This window comes from Megalops cyprinoides, chromosome 23 (genome assembly GCF_013368585.1).
Source record: "Megalops cyprinoides isolate fMegCyp1 chromosome 23, fMegCyp1.pri, whole genome shotgun sequence".
In the NCBI taxonomy this organism is placed as follows: domain Eukaryota; kingdom Metazoa; phylum Chordata; class Actinopteri; order Elopiformes; family Megalopidae; genus Megalops; species Megalops cyprinoides.
The window spans coordinates 9,436,216-9,457,121 of NC_050605.1; the positions used below are offsets into that span (position 1 = coordinate 9,436,216).

The 20,906-nt window shown below is 42.3% G+C and overlaps 1 protein-coding gene across 1 annotated transcript in view; it reads left to right on the forward strand.

The window, feature by feature from the left end:
* The first annotated feature begins 9,714 nt into the window (after positions 1–9,714).
* Positions 9,715–20,906, forward strand: part of LOC118770168 (liprin-alpha-2-like) — a 40,703-nt gene continuing 29,511 nt past the window's right edge. Inside the window, exons 1-4 of the mRNA XM_036517670.1 lie at positions 9,715–9,785; positions 12,424–12,588; positions 13,647–13,721; positions 19,220–19,330. Coding sequence (XP_036373563.1) covers positions 12,478–12,588; positions 13,647–13,721; positions 19,220–19,330 — 297 coding nt within the window. The 5' untranslated portion in view covers positions 9,715–9,785; positions 12,424–12,477. The remainder of the gene's footprint in view (positions 9,786–12,423; positions 12,589–13,646; positions 13,722–19,219; positions 19,331–20,906) is intronic.

Below are 20,906 nucleotides of genomic sequence, written 5' to 3' on the forward strand. Positions count from 1 at the left end.
AGACTGCATCTGAATTCTACCTCAAACCCCGCCCCCTAACACCAGTAGTATTTGATATTTATTTCACATGTAGTATTTTGATGCAATTTGGATTCTGTGTTCTAGTGTACTTGGCTTCTGTTGCGTAGTCAAGTTGCACAAGCTAACTTATGGTAGGGCTTGAATGGTGTTATGGTGTATGGTGAACTCACTGGTCTGGGAGTGTTGTTAGCCTGGTCTGACAACTGTTGCTCATTTAACTTGAATGGATACACTTATGTTCTGTTGTGCTGGAAGTTGCTGTGGATAACAGAAAAAAACGAACAACTTTTTACAACCTGTTTCAGTAGAACGGTGCGGAACCTCTTAATAACAGTGACAGTGTCACAAATACATACAGATGTAACTGATCCAACAAGAGTGAGGTGCTACATAAATTCTGCATGAAATCTGTGTCCTCTGTTACGTCTCAGACTTCTTCTCAAGGGTGAGAAATAGTAAGTATTTCCTGTGTAAATGCCGCTGATCATAACATTGTTTTTAAATGTTTGGAAAATAATGAATTTATTCATCCATGCCACGCCTAATATGACCTATCTCAGAACTGCAAAATGAGAGAGAATGGGAGGCATGGGTTGAGGGGGGCTGTGTTCTCGTCCGGTATACCAGCTGAGTTCAGCATAGGATGAGAAGCAGCAGCAGATTCTCAGGATAATGTATGAGACTAGCCTTATGGCGTAAGATTTAATTGAGGATAACATCTGTCTTGTGTATTTAAAGTGCCGTTCTTCTCCCATAGAGGAAAACTCTATGTTACTGCTATGAGTTACTGAATGAGTCTTCCATTTATCCTGACTGCCATAGGGAAGCACAGGCAGTGAATTTCAAGGTGAATATTTAATTAAAATACATTAATTTGGCCAAGTGGAATAACATGCTGCATTAAAGCCGCAATCTTCACGGAGACCAAGGTTTGAGTCCCCCTGTTCTGGCTTTTGAACGAAAACAGTTCAGTCATGTGAGCAGCAGTGTAGCATAGTGGTTAAGGAGCAGGACCCATAAACAAAAGGTTGCCCTGCTGAGGCACTGCTGCTGTACCCTTGGGCAAGGTACTTAACATGCAATTGCCTCAGCTGTATAAATGGATGTTAAAAAAAAAAGCTGTAACCGATGTAAGTCACTCTGGATAAGAGCATCTTTTAAATGCCAATGATGTAATGTAACACTTGCAAGGGTTTAAAATTCAATTAAATTTTTTTTTTTTTCAAAATTCAGTATTATCATTGCAAGACATCAGTCCATTTGAAGTGAAATTTAAGATGCCACCTTGTCAGTTACAAACTGTGGTTAGTTACAAACTGTGTTTAATGAATTGATTATGGGCTGATCATGAACTAACGAGAGGCCTCCGGCTATTTTAATTTATAGTGAAAGCAACACTGTAACAGGCCTGTTTCTCAGGGACATATATCCTACCTCCAATTACTGTGTCTCTGCACCGTGGCAAACATGTGCAGCCCTATACATGTCTGCCAGCTATTAGTTATCCTCCTGTTATAATGAACGCTGGAATCTGACTTTAAAATGATCTCATTAGTATTTAATTTGAATATAAATTCATTTGCATGCCATTACTAATAATATGATATTTAATATGATTTTTTTTTTTACAGCACTTGTTTAACTGGGCCATTTGTATTGCTCTCCTGTGAGGAAGCAGCCATGGTGTGTTCTCTTGTCCACTGAGTAATTATTTGTGATAAAAGCACTTGCCCTCACCCCATGGGTATTGATCTTATGACCCGTAGAATAACAGCTTTGGTTTTAATCCAGATGTTATCGGCAACTGGTTCTGGGCGCAATCAAGGTACGATTGTGATCTGCAGTAAAAGAATAAATAAAATGTCTAGCGTAATACTGTCCATATTGTTTGTTTGTGTATGCTAGTCACATGGAGACTAGGCATGTCCTGAATGTGATGTTTCGTGAATGTATCTTTTAATGTTCAGATCCGAAGCCAAAGGGGAGCTGTACGAATGTTTCCTGAAAAGCATTTTTGACCGTCAAGGCCAGCCCATCATTGCTGAGACCACAGGAATTGGGTCATGCTATTATCATGTTCACATTCTTTGTGTTCAGAAGGAGAGGAGATTGCACACCGTGCATGTCCTTTTTGAATATTTAAAGCACAGGGAATTTATCTCTTTGCTGCTCGAGTCACACATTTTCCACTGGCTATAACATACTTCTGTTGATTCAGGTGTGCAGGCATTTCTGTGTAAATGCCATTATGGTCTTAAGTAATTTGGTACCCCATAGCAATTCGCTTTCAAATTGTATTAGCTGCTCTGTGCAGTTTAGGTAACTGCTTGTATTTGTCTGGTATGCTGCTGTACTTGTCTTTTTGCTGTTTATATTCTGCTCTTGTGTCTCATCATATTTTGTAAGTCACTCCACGTTAGGGCAGCTTACGAATAAATAAATTACTGTACGGGAGACGTAACATATAAAGGAAATGTTTGAGCTGAACTGTGCAAATTAACGTTGTGGACTGCAGTTCAATAACTGAGTTTTCCCAGGTGTTTGCCATGTGCTTACCATTATGTGAAGCAGTGCTTGGAGTTGCCAGGTCTTAACAGCATAGTGTTATGTCCTTATCTACCTTACTATTTGCAACTTGAATGCTTTGCCATCATCCATCTCTTGTAAGATACAGGGCAGGGGGCAGAGCAAGGAGGGGAATTTGAGGAAGGCAGGGCTGCACTCTCCCTCTTTTTAAGCTGAAGTACTGTCCTTTGCATATGAAACATGGTGCATGCACAAACCTGCTTTGAAAAGTACAGAGGTGATGTCATCTGTCACTGAAGCTTTGCGCTTTCTGCCCCCAATGCCTGATCTGGGATCTGCAAAACACAGGCTTATTCTTGCTCCCAAACATTATGTGAAAAATACTGAAACTGATCCAGGGACAGTGCTTTGGAACAGACACTTTCTGCACTGTTAGAACTGCCTTTGGCTTCTTCTCTTTGCTGGCTCAGAATTAAGAAATGTTACCCCTGTTGCTGTGGCATTTAAGTTTAGATCAATAGGTTTTAACACATTTCCAGGGAGAAAACCGCTGCCCCCGCAGCACAGACACAGGTGGGATAAATCGGGTCGTGTGATGCTCAAGGCTGGCGTTGGAACCTTGTTTTGTTGCATGGGTAGGCCTCACAGTTTTTCCCTATTAGAGCATTAGTAACGAGCATCACGACGCATGTAAGAATAGCTTCTGTTAGTGTCAGGCTTGTTTTCTTTGCTACGGTTTGCGCATCTGTTTTCTGCTGTGGTGAAGCAGCAGGTCTTCAGGGGACTTGCTTCATGTACCCATTTGCATTTGAACATACATGACTAAATATTATGAATTCTTAATGATTCCAAGCGTTCCTGACTTCACGTCTGTTTAAGTTATATGAAAGAACTTAAGATACAGTAAGAGCATTGTGACAATGAGAACAGTTAATTCATCCCATCCAGGACTTTCATCTTGCCTTGTCATTGTGTGTGTGTGTGTGTTATATACCAGAAGTATGGATATGGTGACCTCCCAGGGTTATTTTAATGACCTTATACTACAGTGTACTACATTAATTCTAGTGTTCTATTTTTATTGATTTTAAAACATTTTGGCAAAGTGTCAGAGCTGCAAATGTATCTCCCATTAGTACTGTAAATAAATTGTTTCTTCATCAAAGGCGTGTGTTTGATTTTTCATTCTTCTTCAGCAGCTTGTGAGACATTCGTTCTGCAGTCTCCATGTGTCAAACCCACAGATACAAACTTAGGATCCCGTATGCTCAGGGGAAACTCCAAAGGTTTTTTTCCCTTTCCTTTCTGAGCCTAATTAGGCTGACATCTGGAGTTTCCCCCATTTCCTTTTTATACTGTCCTGCTTTCATCTTTATTTCTCTACTTTCAGGTAAACAGACACATTACACTTGAGCTTTTTCAACTTAAGAAATACTGTTTGTCCCACCTGGTACCAGACTGTAAGCATGTTTGTAGAAACTGCGTACCATTCGAGTGTTTCAGTTTGAGGCTGGCACAGAAGGATCAGCTGCAAAGAGAGGGTGGGGATGTGGTGGCAGGTTGGTACTATGATAAGAAATAGATCTACTTTACATGCAGGGTAGATTTTTTTGTTTACATCCGAATCCAACATCCGATTTCTGCCTAACCCGGCTTTTATTGCACTTCTTTGGAGGCATTATCTTTTTAATGCTTTACCGTAAGCCGTACCTACAGTACTCTGAAATGCGAAGCTCTGGAAATGACTTCTGAAAACTAGGAATGTTAAGGGTTTGAATCGCCTTAAAGGTGTAAACTCAGCTCTTCTAATGTGACATTTCACGAGTCTACGGTGACAAGGCTATTTGCGGTAGGCTTTGAAGAACAAGCTTTCGCTCTCTGTCTTTAACCCCGTGGCTAGAAGAGCAGCTTCTCCCTTGATTGGTGGCATTAAGCTGATTGATTAAAGGCTTGATACAGAGCAAGAACAAATGCTGTAATCATGTTTGCACAGGCCCGCATGTCTGCCTCCCTGAACCAAACACGCAGAGCTAGCAAACAGGTTTTAGCGCGCTGGTCACTGTGGCGTGGGGTGATACGGTGAGGCGGCAGTGCTCCCAGCGTGCACCGGGGCTGCTCCCCCTGCCCCCACCTCTGCCAGCCCAGGCCTCTCAAGCCCGCCAAGCCCCTCTGGCGGTAAGCACGGTGGTCGCAGAACGTCGTCCTCCAAAGGGAAGCGGAGACAATCAGTTATCACCCACGCCTACGCCAATCCCCCCCCCCCCTGTCATCGTCCACGGCCAGGGTCGCCGTCACTCACATCTCAGCGGTCGCCTCTCGCGCCGGTTCACTCGCCGCCCACTTGATTTGACAATTTCGCCCCAGATAAACGAGATCAGTGCATGAGGGAGAGCCTCTCTTGGATTTTTTTTTTTTTTTTTTTCAAAAAGGGCCATAAAAGAGAGATGCATAGATTGAACTGCATTGGTTCCAGCAAGGGGTCACCAGCATGTTTAGGTGTGTGAATAATTTTCTTGCCAGAGGAGGAATTTCACTGGCGAACGAGGTTTTTAAAATTGTTTCGGTTTATGGTAAGCATAAACATTACGCCTGAGGTTTTATGTGTCGCTGTGAAATATTGTGCCCCCTTGCCAGGGCTGCTGGAGGGAGGAAAAAGACTTGTTTTATGTCGCTTGACTAAAAATGTCAAATATAATCCTCTCTGTGATGGTTCAATAGTCACTGCATGTTTCCAGGAGCAGAGATATGATTATGGATGCAACCAGCATGCATGTGTAATCAGAAACAACCTATCCGTATGGCCATAGCAACCATCTTTTTTGCTAGTGAGGCAATTCTGTATTACACTCATAACAAGAGTGCTAGAAAATTAAAAAGCGTGAATGTTGATGGAGGAGCTTTTTCTGTCTTTGAAGGTGAGCTTTGTCTGTGTACATTTTGAGAATATTTCGTTTTCCCCTTCCCCTCGGTGTGATGAATTTGTCTGGAAACGGTGGCACACTGAGGACAAGTGTGAGGCTGTTAATTAATAGCGACAGGGCGGGAGAGGGGCGGGAGGGAGGCTGAGGAGACACAGGCCGTGTACCCCCCCCCCCCGGAGGCACACCGTGGGACTTCCTGCTTAATCATCGGCGTGTGACAAGCCCAGCCTGGCACACATCCAGCCCATGGCCTCCTTGTAATACACTCACTGGACTGCCGCTCTTTATATATGGACCAATTTATGTGACGCCTCAAAGGCTCTTTTTACAAATTCTCTTTTACTGCGGCTTGTAACATTCTCCCCTAGAGCGGATGTTTTAACGATCACCTCTGTCCATTTCCCCCTGTGAACTCTCACGGGGAGGTTGAGCGCAAGGGATTACAGTATGCTAAATTTATCATATGCAGTACAGTAAGTAGGTGTTGTTTTACATGCGTTTACAGCCACACTGAGATGCACCGTGAGTCACTCGCTTTTGTCTTTTTGTGTTGCGGAGAGTTATTTTGGTCCGATGTCTGGTTTGGATCTGAACCTAACCCAGTAATGGGCACTCAGCGGTTCTGCTTGGTTTGTTGCAGCTCATGACTGTGGGAACACATCTCCCTCCCTGCTGTTTCTGTAGTAACTGTAACCCAGACAGTTAACCGGAGCTCCAAGCTAATCTGACAGATTTGTGTTAGAGAAATCAAGATTAATTAATTTGCTTCAGGACGCAACAGGACAAATTCCAACCTGGAATTTGAACCCATGACATTGAGGTCACGAATGCAGCACTGTAGCTATTACGTCACATGGTGCTTGAAAGAGCAGAGAGCTGAACAGCTAGCAAGGTAACTTGAAAGGGCACCTAAAGTAATAAAATTATCAGTACGTCACCTCACAAATGCCATGCAATACTTGTTTCAATTTGAAACTTAAAATGAACATTTTGGAATTCTGAGAAAAAAAACTGCACGTTTTTGAAAATCAAACCTCAGATGGATATACGGTTTCGAGCACACACTCATTAGCCCTTGCAAGGTAGATTTGCAATTCTGCAAAGCAGATTTAGTTATTAGTATGGCCAAACAAACAATTTCCCCTGGCTTATTGTCTCATGCATCAACACTATTTTCACTTAAGGTGTTGTTGCAGCACAGTATTACAGGATGAGTTTTACCCAAAGCACCTGGAATTCTGAGAATGGGAAATAACAACCATGGCCAACCAGACCATCCAGCTGCGCTGCGCTAGGTCTGACTCACACTTAGGCCACTAAATTCAAGGACGGTGTTGTCAAGTACTCTCTCTTGCCATCTTAGATTACGGCAGGACTATTCACTTTGATAACAAGCTAAGTCCAGTCTGCAAAGGGATAGAGATGGAGGTTGATAGCGAGATCAGAAAAAAAAGACGACGGCTGGCGTGATTTGGAATTTCCGATTTCCTTTCACGCATTATTCTGACCGCCGCTCTTCGATGTCCCGCGTTCGAGGTGTGCAGAATGAAAGCCGTGCAGGCAGGAGGGTAGTGAAATCGATTCGGCTGCTCTGAGTAGTACGTCATGGTGCCAGGAGCCCCCAAGTCCATCAGTGCTCAGTCAATATGGAGTCTCATCTCCGCTAGCCTCTACAGACTGATAGGAAGGGACTCCATCTCAATGCACTGTGGTGTAAGGCCTATTTCATGTGGAATCATGAACAGAACAATTGGTAAGGCTCTGTAGTTCCCCAGCCATAGTCTGACTCTCCTCACAGAAACACATTTTCTCAGGAAACGGAGGATTATGGTGATGAATACTTTCTGTACTGGGAGACCATACCATAGTATAGTGCTGAAGGTAGGTGTTGATTGGAATGTTGGATTTTTTGCTTTAAGAAAACAGAGAGCAGACACATTTGGTGCAAAACTAGGAAGTTGAATAAAATAGCAAATAAAAAGCTGCTGTTGTTTATGACAAGTCAAATCCTAAAATTTTTACTTCAGTGTCTCAAGCGAAGTTTCCTTAAAAGGTGATAGTAATTATGTCTGAATCCAGAAAATCCAGTCAAGTAACACCGTACCGGTTTTTGCCTAAATTAATGTGAAAACTCTTGTCGGCTTTTACTCTGACCCTTGAACAACTTCAGCCGCCATAATCCATATGTAATTACGCAGCTGTGATGAGGTGAACGCTGTGGAACTAGAGGAGATCGATACACCTAAGAGCATCGTTATTGTCCTTGAGGGCCCGATCGCATTCCGCCAACGTCTCCTTGTCTCTCGGTGAAGGCTTTCCCATCACTCACCTGCCAGCACACGCTCATCAGTCATTCACATACCATACGTGTAACTGAGTTCAAAACTCCAACCCGCCAGCAACCTCTGAATCACAACTCAGGTACCCGTCGGGGTATTCTTTTTTGTCACCTGTCTGGCCAGACCTGTCTGGCCGTGTGTAATGTACCACACGGCTGATTGGTAGGCTGAAGCTCGTGTGTCTTTTTTGCCTTGGCTTTTAAGTGGGGTGTTTACAAAACACTATACAGAGAGAGCAGCAGTGTGGGAGACCACGATTGGGCTAGCGCAGTATGTAGCAGGACACTAAGATGAACCCGGGATGTTCAAGCACTGCATCTTATTCAATTTATTTTAAATAGAACTATATCTCATACTATGTATGCATTTTTCTTTGAAAGTCCTGGGAGGCCATTTGCAGTACCAGGTGATCTGTCCTACTGGTGTCTTTACTGCCATTGATTGTTACAGCTGTCATGACAAATGCTAGTGCACTGGACAAAGCCGAATAGCTGATTGTTTGTCATCTGTCATTTTTGTTCTCTGCCATGGAATTAGCAGCTAAAAGTAATTCTGCCTGCTGGTGGTGACATTAGGTGAATATTCAATGGTCAATTCATGTAAACGGACTCAGACGCCTCATTTGTGCAAGATAATAAATTTGTCCACTTTTAACATAATGTGATTGGCTAGTCACCACCTGTCAAACAACTCACTGTCACTGCTCACCTGGCTGACTCACTGTATATTACAGGTCATTTGACTGTGTTGTTCTCTGTTAACTGAGATGCGACACTTGAGCAAACATACCTTCCCCATCCCCTGGCCTGTGTAGGATGACTGTATGTATGTATGGCACGCTTTTTGATGGACCTGTCCATCACGCAGGCTGTTAATGCGCGACGTACTGATGACCGATGATCCTATTACCACATTTCATTTTGTTGAGTGCAGTAAAAGTCATGCTTGAGTCTACTATGCCTGGACCTGTGCCCACAGTTTGGGGCAATCCTCTTTGCTACTGTGTGCAGATCACCGTTCGCACGCTAAATCCCATTTCATTCTGCGATTCTGGATTTTCACTTTCCTGGAACCGGCAGTTTAATTTATTTCATTCAGGTCTGCTGGCAATACCTGGCGAGGGCCTTTGTTTTGGTATCAGCAATAAAAGGAAATAATCAAAGAAAATCCCCTCTAGTTCCAGCATGTGACCAAAAAGCCATCTTGTGTGAGGCCACGGCCAGCTTTAGCCTTGAGTTCAGCGTGGGGTGCATTATCTGAAGAGCGCATCTGCACACTAGTCTTTATTTACTACTGGCGTGTGGATCGACACACCTGGACTCTCTTAGCGATAGCGCAGGCAGATAGAAGGGCATCCTGGGTCATTCTTACAGAATGGAGTTTCAGCAGTTTTTCAGGCAATCATTCAACAGAAGATTTACTTGTACAGAAGACCTTTATTGCACATGGAGGATACCTCCCAGAGGTTCTTGTGAATGGGGCAGTCCAGAAATATTGCACTGTGTCAAGGCACAAAGGGAATTTGAGGGAATCTTATTTTTATTATAAAAATGGGTATGTGTAATATTATGTGTAAATGAGTAATAATTCTATAAATGTGGGTGATTTGTACAAATAATTATTAGTGAGAACAGCTTGATGCGGTGTGGAAAAGGAAGTGCTGCCTGGCAGGAATATTTGAAACCATGAACAGCCACACATGGCACAAGTCTACTGCATAACTAACTTAACCTTTTCCCTTGGATTTTATTTTGTCCCACAACCAGAACTCCTCTGTGTCTGTCAGTGGACCTGTTTTTTGAATGCATCCCTGTATCCCAGCCGTGGTAGGTGTGGGTTGTAATTCTGACCTGGTCTGTTTCTGTGCCCCTTGCAGGAATTTGCCGCCCTGACCAAGGAGCTGAATGCCTGCAGAGAGCAGCTGCTGGAGAAAGAGGAGGAGATCTCTGAGCTGAAGGCAGAGAGGAACAACACCAGAGTAAGTGGCGCCCCCTGTGGGTTTGGAGGTTGGATTCATTGTGGAGGAAGTTCCACGCAGCAGTTCGGACTCTGCTTACGTCCTTGCTTCAGGTTCTTAAGTAGCAATTTTAGTCAAGTGTCCAATATGAATATCTGACCATAATTACTTGTACCATTACTGGATGCATCTCCTTTTCTGAAAATTGCATTCTATGATAATAATTCCAAACATTATAAATATTTAAGATGTTAATCACAATAATAGGAAGTTGTACCAGGTATTTAATTCAAACAATTAAATCAAACTCTGAATGACTGAGAGGTTTTCAGTAACTTTTTTCCATCCATGAGCCATGTGCTACTATTTTTATTGGTGAGTCAAATTTTTAATGTGGCCTAAACTCATGCGGTCCCTGCAGTGCAGCTATTAGTTGTATCTGATTGTTAAATCTCCATCTGGTATGAAGACATATGGGGCTTGAAGAATGTTAGACCTCTTGTTTGGACATTTAATTAGCAATGGATCTGGGGAAAACTGGGATTTGAATTCCAGTATGAAAAATAACATGAAACCTTCAACATTTGGGGAGAATCCAAACCGTAGATTTACATGGCCATGGAAAGTGCAGAGCTGCATATTACTGTACACAAAGAAGGTCATATATTTCGGGGAAATTGACAGAGGGTGCAAGGACACATGCCATAATTCTCTCTCTGCCCCAGCCATGTACTCAATAACATTGTAACTTGGAGATGTATTTAATGTCAAACTCAAGTGTTTCTGCCCTCATTGACACTCTGAATCCTCTTTTTTCCCATATATTGACGGGTCTGTTTTCAAAATGCAACCCTAATGTTTCTTACACAGCTTCCTAAGGCTGATTGAATCGGACTATGCACATATGATTGATATATTGATGATAAATCGGACTTAGCACGGACATGCCATTGGTTGAAGCAGACTGCAGGAAAAGAGAGCCAGAGGGGGCAGTAAGCTGAGACGAGAGGGGGGCTTATTTTTCTGAAGGGGTGATCAGCGAAGAGCCACTGATTGGTTGAGCTGCGTGAGCTGGTGTTGGGGGGATCCCTGACCGCTGCCCGTCCTTCAGAGTCTCAAGGACAAACGGAGGCCGCGTCAGCGTCGTGACAGCCATGGCATCCCGCTGCATCTTTTTCTCATGAAGCTGTCAGTCGATCACATCGATTTTATGTGGCACCTCTCACATCGGGAGAGACTGCTCTCCCGATGTGATGCGCAAATCGAATGCAGCTATAATTACAGCCATGACATCGTGTAGTGCTAGAGTTTTCTGTCATGATATGAATGTGTATTGAAAGAGCTTTGTTTCCAGATGGTATATTTTCTCATCCAATCACAATGGAAAAATGCGCAGAGAGCTCACTGTCATTTGGAACATGGGGATGGGGGGGCTATAGTAGACTCAACTTCCTTTGATACCCCCCCCCTCCCCCGCCAAATTAGTTGATATTACAGTGATGCTGCAATGAAATCAAATTATGTTACAATTACACTACTTTAATGTACATAATATGCGTAACCCCCATGTGTATTACAATTCAAAACGGAATCATAGCCAGCCGAATGCTGAAATGCAGTGTTTATATCTTGTTTACATATCCACATGGGTTTGTCTCTCTGTGGCCAGTCATATCAGTAATATAGAGGCTCCAGCGAGAGCTTAAGTAAGCCACTTAACACAGAGGGTAACACAGCATACGCTACCCTGCTTCAATATGAGGCGTCACCAGAGAGGGCTTTTTAGCTTAGCTTGCACAGTCAAGACTTTTCTTATGAGCGTCCTGGGAAAACCACACTGCAGACGAGAGGAATAAACAGCCAGGTCAATGTTGGGAACGAGCGAAAATCGAGGTCAATGTTTTGCTGGCCTTCCAGCTCCAGACTAAAAGCACTACATGGGCGATTCCTCAGACCATCCCAGACCATCCCACAAACTGCCACTGTCCACGTTTGACAGATCTTAGCCCCTTGACAGCAAACACAGAGACAAGCTATTGGACAAAATGCTCTGGCCCAGAGCACCCAGAATGCCTTGCAGGTCTCTGTTCTACCCATAATAAATGAATGTGGTAAAGCAATGTTTTGTGTGCATTCTTATGTGTTATATTTCCCAGGGTTTCATTAATCTCACTTTCCCATTGTTTTTATTCCCCACGCTGAACTCCTTACATAAATGTACAGAAGCTAGTTTCCCTGCTGCATCTGCACATGATATTTACAATTTGAATTGATTCGTTATAGCACGTAATGATTCTGTCTGTAACAGTATTAGTTGTTTTTTTAGGTTTTCTTTTCATGTAAGTATATTCTTTTCCTGTAGTTCCTTGATTTCCTCCATATTTCTTGATTGATTCTTAATGGATACACATTTTAACATCATCAGGATAAAATAAAATCATAAAATCATTAAGACTTTTAAATTTAATATGAAACCATTCTTTGCCTTTCATATGTCACTTGATTTAAGTTGCATGGCGCAGTATGAGGATCAGTAAAAACATATGATCTGCTGATCATGTGATCTGTAAATCACATCAGCATGTTTGCTCTTGCAATGAGGGATGATGGATGGATGGATAGATGGATGATACTGACAATGTGGAATGTGTCCCTACAGCTGCTGCTGGAGCATTTGGAGTGCCTTGTGTCCAGACACGAGCGGTCACTGCGCATGACCGTGGTCAAGCGGCAGGCCCAGTCACCTTCTGGCGTCTCCAGTGAGGTAGAGGTCCTAAAAGCACTCAAGTCCCTGTTCGAGCACCACAAGGCTCTGGACGAGAAGGTAAGAGTGATCCAAAGACAATTCAAAAACTGATGAAACTTTTCTCTGTCTTGACCATGCTAAACTTTTCTGTCTTGGTCAGGTTCCAGCAGTCTTAAATCAAACATCCGTGATTACTAGAGTCACCTGTGCTTTGGCAGTGTAAATGATTACAGATTTTTTCAGTCAAACAAGATAAATAGTGGGGTCACAGGGTCACTCTTTGCAGTGTCTCCTCATATGGAAGACTTGTAAGGTCCAATCAAAGGAAAGGACAACGACCTCACTTCCTGAGTGCCCTGTGTCGCATCTAGCCTTGGCTACGATCCCAGCACAGTTGATTAATGGTGGAAGACTAGGCTGGAGCATTGCTCTGACAATGAACTATTTTGCAGGCTGCATGACTATGTTCAGCCATTCCATCATTTGTTACATCTCTCTGTTGCAAGTGACATCAAGAATAAAAGTCGTTTGATTCATGGGAGGTTTTTGCCAGCGCCATTTTGCCCAGAAATCACTAGGCCTATAATCCCATCTTTGATGTCAGCCTGTCTGTGATTCTACTAAGGCCAGTGTGTTGTGCAGAAGAATAATTGCACCTTCAGTATGACAAATACAGGATGTTAACATGTTGAAGAGGAAGTACATTACAGATTTCTTCCTGTGTTGGGTGAAGAGGTGCTCCCAGAACTGCATTAATAATAAACCAACTGCCTGGTTTGGAGGTTGGTCTATTGTGCGAAGGAGAGAAGATGCTTGACTGTTGGAAAGAGGCAGCGGGAAGAGCAACTTCCTGTCTACCGATCATCTGTACCCGGAGTTGTGTTTCAGAACTCTCAGGGGAAATTGGCACAACTGTCCTCACTAATGATCTAATTCAGAGTGACTTAGCATACAGCTGGATATTTGCTGAAGCCGTTCAGGTCGAAAACCTTGCTCAAGGGTGAAACAGCATTGTCAGGGGGATGTGAAACAGCAGCTCTCTTGTCCTAATTACTGTTCCCCGCAAATAGGCTCGTTGGCGTACTGTAAGAACACATCCCTTTCTAAAAGATCTCATCGCCTTCCGTTGGTTGCAGGTGAGGGAGAGGCTGCGGGTGTCATTGGAGAGGGTTGCGGCATTGGAGGAGGAGCTTGCATCAGCAAACCAGGAGGTGAGAGGTCTTATTTCCATTTTTTCGTATCTTATTTTCAGTGAGTGGTACCACAGCCCTCCATAATATGCCCTCCTTGATGCAAATGATTGTCATGCTGCATCTTCTGTACCACTGTACTAAATGCCCACAGATGTTGTACTTATTTTATTTATTATGCTATGTTATTACTTATTGTTATTCTAATGTAGTACCAGTTAACAAGAGAATGTTTTGAAATTGTTTCTTTTATGTGTAAGAAGTCCACATCATCCTTCCTTTTTTTTTCCTATGAAATATAATCCTACTGAAGTACTTTCCACATTTAGATGTCAAACAGCTGAGACTACACAACTACACAACTACATAACAATATATTGTTGACATAAGCATGTAACATCCTCCATGTAACAGGATACAGCAGTTGTAGTCTCATAAGTTTTTTTCTTTTTTTGCTTGACTGCTGAAACCTAATTTAAGGTCCAATCAGAAAGGTAGCCATTCTGCTTTGGGAAGGAAGCGATTCCATTTCACGTGGAGCTATTAACCCAGTGATATAATCCCCCTCCTCTGCCACGCGCCATAACTGCAGATGCTCATGTTCCAGCTGAAAGAGCCTTCGGGCGTGTGCTCCTACACAGCCAAATTAGTACTTCCTCACAAAAGAGCGGAGGGAATCATTTTAATGATAATTTCCCCCACTCAGCCTCAATCTCCTCTGAAAGCTCATCTACTGCTATTAGGTCTGGTGCACCTATGTTAATAATGGTGTCTGATAATGTGGGGCGGGTGGGTGCTGTCAATGTTTACCTGTGAAGGGCTCGGGCAGAGGGGTCAGGTTATCAGATCAAGGACAATGAAGCTGAGGGCATGGCCGAGTGGTGACAGGATGAGGAGCCGTGAACAAGGATCATAGGATCATAGACAACCTGCGTCAGTATTGTAAACTTACACGTTCATTGAAAGTTGGATGTGGTGAGGTAGGTGCGACAGCACAGTGATCTGTGCTGTATCTGAACAGTGCTCTCACACCTTTCTATCTGAACAAAGGCATCTGCAGATTAAATACATTATAATCTAATTCAACAATGAAACAGTAATGCTGACAAGGTTAAGTGTTGAATATTCAAACAATGCATAATAATACATACTACTACAGCTATGACCAATGGTGTTAAATGGTAGAATTCCACTGAGCAATGCTTGCACAGTTGCACAGTGACACAGGGCAAGATTATTAAGGATGTGCATATTCGTGGGTGGGCCTTCGCAATAACTACACCCCCCCATTTCTGTTCACTGCTCACCATCTTTCCAATCCCCCTTCAAGAAGAGGACAGGTGTGAGATTGAGCAGAGAGGTGTGAATAGGGAGTGCCTGTTACCTGGCAACAGTTGCTATGGGTGGGAATAGCAGTGTCCAGATTTGGGAGGCTGTGAGGTAGCGTATTCGTCTCACGGCTGCAGCCTTGGCAGATGGTTAATTGATTTGAGATTGAGATCAGCTGTTTACAGCACTTCTGGGGTAAGTGAGACCTCACCGGGGACTGTAAGTTTTTTTTTTTCCTGGAAAAAAGCCAATAAGTATTTAAAAATGGACCCCAGGGAAAGCTCTCACTTGGATGTGCCAGGCACTCGCCAAGTGAAAGGTGTTTACATGGCTGATTCAGAGAGGCCTGCAGGTCCAACCAGAAACTTTCCATTGGGCTGAAGTGTCGCCGTTTATAAATCTTTGCCTCCTCTGATTTCCTCACACCTCAGAACTCATATGCTGAGGCTATTCACTGGCTGACGCTCTCGTGCTCTGACCTGATGATGTCGTGCATTTGAAGGTGGATTTATTTCTTCCTCCAATTTACATACTTCTAGGTATGAAAGTACAGTTTGTGTGATATTAAATTGGTATTGGCTGCAATAAGGCAATGCAGTACATCAGCTGAACTTTTTGAAGGAGTTTTCATTGCTCAAGAGAGACAACAGTTACTGTACGTTTGTCATCCTGCCCCTGGACATCGACTCCATATGTTGACACCCAGCCAAATTTTTCTTCAAATATTGCACTCATCTACACAATTCTGTTCATGAAATCATTATCCACAGGGAACTGTAAACTGTTTATCAGTTGCGCGGGTTTAGCTTTAGCCTGTACTTAATATATTTATCATGAGTTCCAACTCATGCTTCCACCCAGACATTCAGGTTTAGTGAGCGTGAGAGGAGGCTTCAGCAAAGTATGGCAGTGAATGTGTCAGATCTGGTAACCTTTGTAAGTCCAACATCTTATAGCAGAGAAATTTAGCTGGGGTTAGACTGTTAACAGAAGCCCATAAAGGACCCCCCAAGGCACAGGCCTCTGTCTGTAACCCACCTCCAGGTCTGAGAGGCCTACGGGTTCATTGAGGGAGTGAACCAGCCTGAGCAATTTACAGTAAAGACAGGAAGGTAAATGTTTTTTTTTTAGTAACCCAGGATGTCTAATGTCAATTAAGCCCTCAGAAATGACTTGAATCATGGTAAGATGAGTCCCAGTGCACCGTACCTGCTGCATGTAGCTCTGATCTGAAAGCCAGATGTTTCCTGATTCATGTCTGATGCTAATGGAAGTATTGTGAGTATGCATTTCGAAATTTTTATAATCATTGTTTTTTTTTTCTTAAGCTAACCATTCAGTGCGATTGAAAGGTGTGACTAGCAAACCATTGCAATGCACATCTTTAAAAGGTACTATTTAGACTCTGAGAGTCACTGGTGTCATCTCTGTCTGAAATCACCTGCTTTGATAAGCTGAAATAACTGCTTCACAGAAAATGATTGCTTTCATTTTTAGGGGTACTTTGAAACTAGAAACATTACAGAGCTTGTCAACTCTTTTTACTGTGTCAGTATTTGGTGTTAAGAAGGTGTTTGAGAACAGCATAGACTGTTTAATCTTTGTCCTTTTAAGCTGCAGAAAATTCGGGTGCCTTCAAGAGTATGCTCAAATATGCCAAGTGAAAGCGTACATGACATGTTTTATCTACATCTAATTATTAGGGGTAGTGGCACGATATGTCTGGGTTTTGTTCTGAAAGCGCTATAAATATTTATGAGGATATTCTGTATCCTAAAATTCACCCTTTTTGAGGGCATGTCCTTTTCTTCACTGAATAAAAACAGCAGACTGGGTAATTTCTGGTGTTACACTAGGCAGTCTATAGGGGCTGTTGGGGCTGTTCTCTTACTAGTATTCAACGCTAGTGTGGAGTCACTTTCAACTAGTGTCAGTGGAAAATTCCGTGAGAGAATGTGTGGCGGCAGACATTCTGGGTAGTGCATAATACATTACATGAAGAAAGTCAAACATGATTCGGACCAGTAGGAAAGTGAAATTGTTTCCTGTTTTAGCTAGGCAGCTCATGAGAGAAAAAAATGGGATAGACTCCTCGGTTCATCAGGTCTGTATGTTTGCTGAGTGTTTCCGGTTCATATTTGTTGCGCTGTGCACACGCACATGCACACCAGAATTATGTCGACAATAGGTCCGTAGGAGTCTGAAGAGTTACTGCTCTCAATTTTACTGGCATAGCTTCCAAGGGCACAAAAGGTTGCTCTATTAAAAAATGAAATAAAATATGTCAGGGAAAATGTGGGGCTGGATATGCCAAGCAGTCTTACAATGTCACGCCCTGCCTGTGTGCATGTCTAACTAGTCACTCTTCTGTAGTTTAATATTCAAACACATATTGGGTTTTAAGATGGATATTTACAAAGAACACATAATAATAGGGTTTTGTTTGGATATTTTTCAAAGAACTTGGATCTGAGATGCCAGTTTTTGTTGTTTGCTACCATGTTATTTTGATGTGAGTATATCTTCCTCTGTGTCTATGGCCTGAGGCTTTGGATTCCAGCCTATTAAAGCTTAGCACATCTTTTATTGGCTTCAGGTGTATATTTAATATAAAGTTCCTGGGCACTATGTCTCTGATAAATCTTGAAGGGCAATAGAATAGTACATTGCAGATAAATCAACCATTCCTGAATACTCAGTATTGATAACCTTAAAGTATTTGTACAAGACTGAGGAATACACATGCACTACTGTATGTATATCCAGTGCTGTCTATATTTCTGTGATTTCACAATATATGTATCGTATTTTAATTTCACATTTTCCCATTTTGTAAAGAAATTATAACAATTTTTACTTTAATCCAACTAATGCTGCATTGATCAAAGTCTTATTGTTCACAAATGATGCATTTTATTTTAGAATACACACCGCTCACATCATATTTTCATGTGTTATTGTCTTTTTCATCTATAACGACCTGCAAAAAGGGTTTGTCACACAATTAAATTCCAATCATCATTGCATGATAAAACCTCATATAACAACTGTTCCAGAAAATCCAAATAATCATACTTTGTTTCTTGGCTTACTGCATATTTTTCACTTTGAAATATCATAGAAGCCACTTCAGTCGGTTTAGTAGCCATGATTTCACAGTAATCAGATTTAACAAATGCAAACCGCTATCTAACCAGAAAACAGAAGTGATTGCTTATGCCATGTAAATCCATTTGTTTGAACTCACGTTATTGTGTTCAGAGAACCAGAACAGAGAAAATGGAAAGAATATCTTGCTATTTCTTCTTTGCGGTGGAAAACCGTTGCCATACCAACTGAATTTTGTTGCTGGATTTGTTTGTTTCCACATTAAGATAAGGTGTGTATCAATATGTGGGATAATATGATACAAAGAAATAGCAAATAGCAAAGTGCTTCTTTTGGGTGATTATAGTTGATTTTACCCAACAACTTGCTGAAAGGGTAAGTCACGTGTTAACCCTATGTTGTTAATCACGTGCTGTCAAAGACAACCTTAATTGCTGTTATCGTCCGTAACCCACGGAAACATAACCAACACGATTACGAATGTTTGTCAAACACTCTAGCTTATGAAGAGTGACGAGGTTCACTGAACAAGATAATTATAGTAATCTGTTTGTGCAGTGTTACATGACTTGACTTGAAATAATGCGAGTACCAACAATGTGTAACAGCAGCTGTAATTAAACTCAGGCATGCTTGTTACTGAGGGGGCAAACTGAGCTGTTTATAGAACCATGAGAGCGTTGTTCCTGCAAATGAATGATGAATGTAAATTGTACTGTACCGTGTTACACGTATTATGAACAAACATAAGGTTGGTACACTAATAGGGGTTGAACATGGGTTATAGCGAGGATGTTGTTGTTTTAAACTGCGGTGATACCTAGTTACCTATCCCACGGTAAAATGCACCTTACAAGCGTAAGATCGACTGATTGTCGGACTGTTTGCTTCACTGTGCAGTATTCTAAGTAAAATATTTCCGCACCTGAAAAAGCCAGTTGGCAGCAGTGATGAAGAAATAGCATGGGGCCGTTTTGATAGAGAGCATCCCTCTCATGCCGGAGTGCGCAGTCTTTGTGATCGTATTCTCTGCCTGTGTCTCCTCTGCTTTGGTTGCTGGATGCATTTCCGTGTCTCCCCAGATCGCAGCCTTACGAGAGCAGAATGCCCACATCCAGAGGAAGGTGGCACCAGGGGAGGGGGGAGAGGAGCTGCTGGAGGTCACCGAGGCTGGGCAGAAGGTCCATGGCAAGGTGGGAGCTCACTGCGTCCTGAATCCATCTCCCTCTGTTATTATCTTCATATGTTCACTAACAAATTTAATGTAAAAGTATGCTCATATTATGCTCTCATTCATTACCACTGTTTCATAAGACATCCTGCTGATAACCTTCTCGTGCTAGCATGTGTGTGCTGTAAATGACTTCAATCACTCACATTATGCAGGAGTTACCTTCCAGTAAAACCGATATTGTCTATCTGCACGAAGACATGCCATTGATAATAGGCTATTCAAGTAAGCAAAATGAACAGCCCATGTTCTCCACATATTTAATAATAATATCAATGCAATTGCTTGAGCTCTCTGGAAAAGGTGACCTCAGAAAGACGTGCCTGTGGATACACTGGGAAAGGTGGACATCTTCAGATGCGGTCCTTACATTTAGGGCAGAGAGAATGGAGAAAGAGGATAAACCAGATTAGACAGAGTTTGCACAGACATCAGTGTGAACCCTTTTGAATTCAGACACCTGTATGCTCCTTGCATTCAAAATGAATTCAATGTATTCATTCCTCCAGTGGAACCTCCTGTCTTTGGCACTGTCAGAGGTAGGGGCTGGGTTTTTGCGTTTGTGACTCAGGCCTGCGGTAGCCTTGATGGGTCGACGTGTTGTCAGCTAGTTCGGGAGTGGAGGAAGTGCTCTCATCAGCTCTAGGCTATGAATCACTCACTGTCACACTATGTTTAAGGTAGCAAGGATTTATAAGGTAGCAAGGAGCCAGAGATCCCATCTGCAGGGAGTGACATGAGGATACGTGGACTCTCTTCATGTGGCGGTAAACAAGCACAGGTTACTCTCTAAGGTCCCAGGCTGTCCGGAGTGAAATCTATAGGAAGTGACATGAAGATAAGTAGGTCTTCTCATTGAGGTTAAATCAGCAAGCACTCCCCTGCCCCCTAGTGTCCTCAGCTTCATGTTTAAGTGAGGTCAGAGTGTCACTCAGCTGGCTGACACTGTAACACATATACTTAATTTATTCTCTTGCCCCTTTGTGCAGACCGTGTACAAACACTCACATTTTACAGCCCTATATCCCTCTTGAATTACAGAAATACAATATATATATTTGTTTTTCACATAGTCACAAAAGGTTTCATCGGATGTGATTCTGTTGACAAAAGCTATATCTCTAAAATATTAAGTGGTTTGGGGACTTTTATGACAGATTCTCCAATCAAATCAGACTGGAAGCAGAAACAAATTGTAAATCTTACATGTTGGACTTTACCACACAGCAGTAAAACATTTGTCCTCTAAATCAGCCATACCTGAAGTATCGCTTGTGGACTGCATATAACTGTAGAGCAGTTTTTTTCAGCTTGTAGAGACTTTGTTAAATTATGTAAAATGTAATTTGTCTAGAATATAAAAGAATATTAAATTGAATGCCAAAGTTTGATTGAGTTGAGGTTGAGAGTGTATTAAAATGACTGGACTTTATGGAGCTACAAGTCTTATTTAGTGTGTCCAGTTCTTTGGCTTAATGAATATTTGATCATGAACAGTGTAGGCAGAGAGAGAGAGACAGATGCTCAATTAGGCCCTT